Source organism: Sapajus apella, unplaced genomic scaffold, assembly GCF_009761245.1.
Source record: "Sapajus apella isolate SASKATOON/1434 unplaced genomic scaffold, GSC_monkey_1.0 scaffold165, whole genome shotgun sequence".
Classification (NCBI taxonomy): Eukaryota; Metazoa; Chordata; class Mammalia; order Primates; family Cebidae; genus Sapajus; species Sapajus apella.
In genome coordinates, this window is record NW_022437105.1 from 574,776 (window position 1) to 578,777 (window position 4,002).

Below are 4,002 nucleotides of genomic sequence, written 5' to 3' on the forward strand. Positions count from 1 at the left end.
CCACACCTGGAGAGCCACGGCTCCGGGGGGGACCACACCTGGAGAGCCACGGTCTGGGGCCCGAATATGGGACTATAGTACCAGCGAAACCTGGTCTCAGTGGGTTGACTCGGGAAAGGTCATTTCTCACTCGTGCCAAGGGGCAGTGTGGCTGAACGTTCCCCATCCTTCTTTCCAGCGTGGCACTTGAAACATGGGGCCTCCAAGGTTGCTCCAGCAAGGGAAGGAGAAGTGACAGGAGAGCTGACAGGAGGTGCCCAGAGCGGGCCACAGCTGGGCACAGGGCCTTGGACCTGCAGGGGGCTGGCAAGGCACAGGCATGTGATGTTTAGGGAGCACCAACAATCTCTACCGAAAACACCCTGATACCATGGTGGCGTGGCTGCTGGTGGTGGGGGTGTAAGACTGGATTTCACACCCTTTTAAAAAAATGGTATTTTCTATTTGGCACAGTGAATAAATGTTATTTTGCTCTCTTAAAAAAAATCTAAGAAGCTTGTTTTGGAATAACACACTACAAAGGCATTTGCATTAAAATGAAGATCCTTTTACTGGGATTTTTGTGGAAGATCATCAAACAGTGTAGAATTTCTTTCTAAAAGGGCTCATAGACTTTCTGAGTGGGATTTAATTAACATAATTACCAGGGCTTTCTAAGAAGCATTATCTATTTTCTTTGGGCCAATTAAGCCTTAGTTCAACCTTCCACGGTAAAGAGAGCGGCTTTCTAACCTGTCATATTGCCCCCCAGAGAAGCCACTATCCCCTGCCCTCTGCTGAAATCCCGCTTCTTTTTTATTTATTTATTTATTTATTTTTTGAGATGGTGTCTTGCTCTGTTGCCCAGGCTGGGCTGCAGTGGTGTGATCTTGGCTCACTGCAACTACCACTTTCCAGGTTCAAGCTATTCTCCTGCCTCAGTCTCCTGAGTAGTTGGGATTACAGCCAAGAGAGGGTTTTACCATGTTGGCCAGGCTGGTCTCGAACTCCTGACCTCAAATGATCTACCCGCCTTGGCCTCCCAAAGTGCTGGGACTATAGGCATGAGCCACCACACCCGGCCGAGATCCTGCTTCTTGCTAGGTGGGAGGGTGGGCAGGAGGGTGCAGTTCAGAAGCTTCTGGGCCCTGACGGAGGCAAAGCACAGCTTCATGGCTTTGTGCCACGGTTTCCCTCCTTGTCACTCCCCTTGCAGCAGACCGAACCTGCAGTGCCACCCTCCCCAGGGAACAAACAGAGGCAGGACGGGCAGGAAGGAGCTGCCCTGCTTCTCTCCGGGCTGCACAGCTGCTTCCTGGAGGCCCTGCAGAGTGCGTGGAGCAGGTGTAGGCCTGGCTGCAGCTTGTGAACTTGGCCGGCAGCCAGTGCGTCAGTGAGCAGGGGCTGCAGGCGTTTCCCAGGGGTGGACACAGGCACTGCAGAAGCCGGCGATCCGGAGGAGCTGGGCCTGCCACAGGCTGCCTGGGAAGCTCCGGGCGAGCGGGGCAGTTCCCCTCCACAGAGGAGTTCCAAATCCCCGTCACATTCTCAGGGATTGGTTCTCCTAGCCCGGCAACCCAGGAGTCCTGTTCCTCACACTGGCCCTCTGGGAAGAGAAAACCGAGTTCCCAGCAGGAGCTTGCTTTGAGCCGTGAGCAGGGCCCTCAAGGGCCTTTGCTCTAGCGCCTGTCCCGTCCCATCCACAGGCCTCCCCTCCCTCTACCTGCCCAAAAGCCGCTCCTGCCAAGGAGCTGGTTTTGCTTTTCCTGCGTCCCTTCTTAGTGCAAATTGTGATGGTGCGTGGTAGTCCCTGTCCTGTTCCAGGTGTGTCTGGGGCCACTGGGGCGGCCCTGAGGGAGACAGCGTGCATCAACCACAGTCTTGCAGTCCTGGCAGACGTCCTGGGGACCTTGTCGGAGCGCCTCGGCCATGTCCCAAACCAGAAGAGCAGACCCACCCACCTCCTTCAGGACTGCCTCCGTAACGCTTACCCCGAAATGCCCCAGGATGGGGACCCCGTACCCCAGGACACATGCACACACGTCCAACCTGTGTGTCCTTGAGGGCCACTCATGCCCCACTGCTCCTCCCATCCCCTCTCCTCCCACGGCATGGGTGGCCATTCTCCTGCGCCATCACGCCTCAGTCTGGTTGCCTGCTTGTTCGGTCTGTGTGTGACTTGCCTCACGGTGGGGGGTCAGTGTCTCAAGGGTGGCAGCTCTGGCCTCTCTCTTCATCAGGGGGGTCCCCCCGGGTGACTGAGGATCTCCAGGCTGCTGCTGCGCACATGGCCTGGGGCCCTCCAGCCGGGTGGACCTGCTCGGGCCGCCAGTTCCTCCGGTCTTTTGGGGGCAGGTGCCAGAGCCCGGATGCAGCAGATGAAGCACCGATGCCAGGTGGGGCGCAGGCAGCCCCTGGGGGGAGACACCCAGCTGCGGCCAGATCTGGGCTTGGTGGTTTGGGGGAGCTCAGTTAGTGCCCCTTCCCCCACTCAGACTCTGGACCGGTTGGAAGGGAGGACCCACCCGAGGAAGCATCACGGCCGCAGAATGGCCTCTGCTGGGGCCGGGCTTCCTGATGCTGAGGGTCCAGGCAGAGGCCCCCAGAGGCGGCCCTGGGCCCTGCAGACCCTGCCCGGAGAAAGGCCACGGCAGGATGGCAGGGGTGGCAGGGGCACGTGGCCACCAGAGTGGGGGCTCCTCTTTCCTGGAAGGGACGCCCTGGGAGGCTGTGGAGGGGCTGCTGGTGCTTGGGACTCAGGGGGCCAGAATGTTCCAGGCACTCTCCCTGTCTCTCACTGTAGGGCATTTCCCCTGTCATGGCCAACTGGCTTCCTCCACATGGTGAATAGCGGGGCTGTTCACTGGGTCACATGTTTAGATTCTGCCTCTAAGAGACCATGTGGCACTCTTGGATTCCAAAGCTCATAGCCCCCACAGAGAGACCGGGTGGCCTGGGCTGGGTGTGCAGCCCACCCGTGAGCTCAGAGCAGCACCGTGGGGTACACAGCGCCCGAGAGCCAGCAGGTCCCTCGTGGAGCCTGGGCCCCGGCCTCCGGGGTCTGCACTGCCCCTCTTAGCCCTACCTTCCCTCTCTGTTGTTTGTGGTTTCCATCTGTACTGCTTAACCTTCGCTACTGGTCCTGAAAACATGAAGAGACAGAATTCCCTCAGGAGGACAAGCCCCAGGATCATGACTCCTGCCAGTGGGGCCCGAGGGAGCTGCAGAGCTGTGGGCCGTGAGCAGCCAGCATCGGCACAAGGGAGGTTTGGAAAGAGCAGCCCTGGGGGGCTGAGAGCACGCCTCAGGGTGACTGTCAGACTCACTGTCGGGCTGACTTTTCACCCCTGTAATTCCCGGGACACAGGAGGGAGAGGAGAAGGCCTGCGGATTTCCTAGGTGAAGGGTACTAGTGATCAGCAGCTGACCCACCTGGACCCAGAGTCCCAGGAGCTGGCTAGATGCAGCCACTTTCGTGCTCCAGCACCGGGTGGCCACTCTCTGCAGCCGCCCGTCCCAGGCCCCAGTAGCTAGCATTTGGGCACTTCAAGATGCTGCTCTTTTTTCCAGCTTGCATGTGTTTCTTCTTGTTTAAAGGAGGCGATGCAAAGCTGCTGGTGGTTCTGTGCGTGTCTCCCAGCCAGAGGCACCTGGCGCAGAGGCTGCAGGGGCTGCAGGGACTGTGCTTTGGAACCCGTGCTCAGTGAGTCCAGCGAGGCCCAGCCAGAAAGAGGCAGACCAGCTCCCTGGCGGAGGGAAAGAAGCGGCCGGATTGAACGCAGCAACGAGCTTTCCTCCCTAAAAATGTGTTTCTTGTCATTGCTTTATAATGCATATGTGCACGGAAATGAACAGATTTGATGTGGACTCCATACACCTGGTTTTATTGCAGAGCGCCCTCAGGAACGTGGATGGGACCTCCGGCCCCTACCAGACCAGCAGGCGGGGCAGGTTCACAGATGGGAGACCAGGGGGCGGGGCAGGTTCACAGATGGGAGACCAGTGGGCGGGGCAGGTTCACAG

At 58.6% G+C, this 4,002-nt stretch overlaps 1 protein-coding gene across 1 annotated transcript in view; it reads left to right on the forward strand.

The window, feature by feature from the left end:
- KIF25 (kinesin family member 25) overlaps positions 1-3,755 on the forward strand; it is a 56,855-nt gene extending 53,100 nt beyond the window's left edge. Inside the window, 3 exon segments of the mRNA XM_032267101.1 lie at positions 1,196-1,372; positions 1,804-1,959; positions 3,577-3,755. Of these exon segments, the coding sequence (XP_032122992.1) occupies positions 1,196-1,372; positions 1,804-1,959; positions 3,577-3,755 (512 nt within the window).
- Positions 3,756-4,002: the final 247 nt, after the last annotated feature.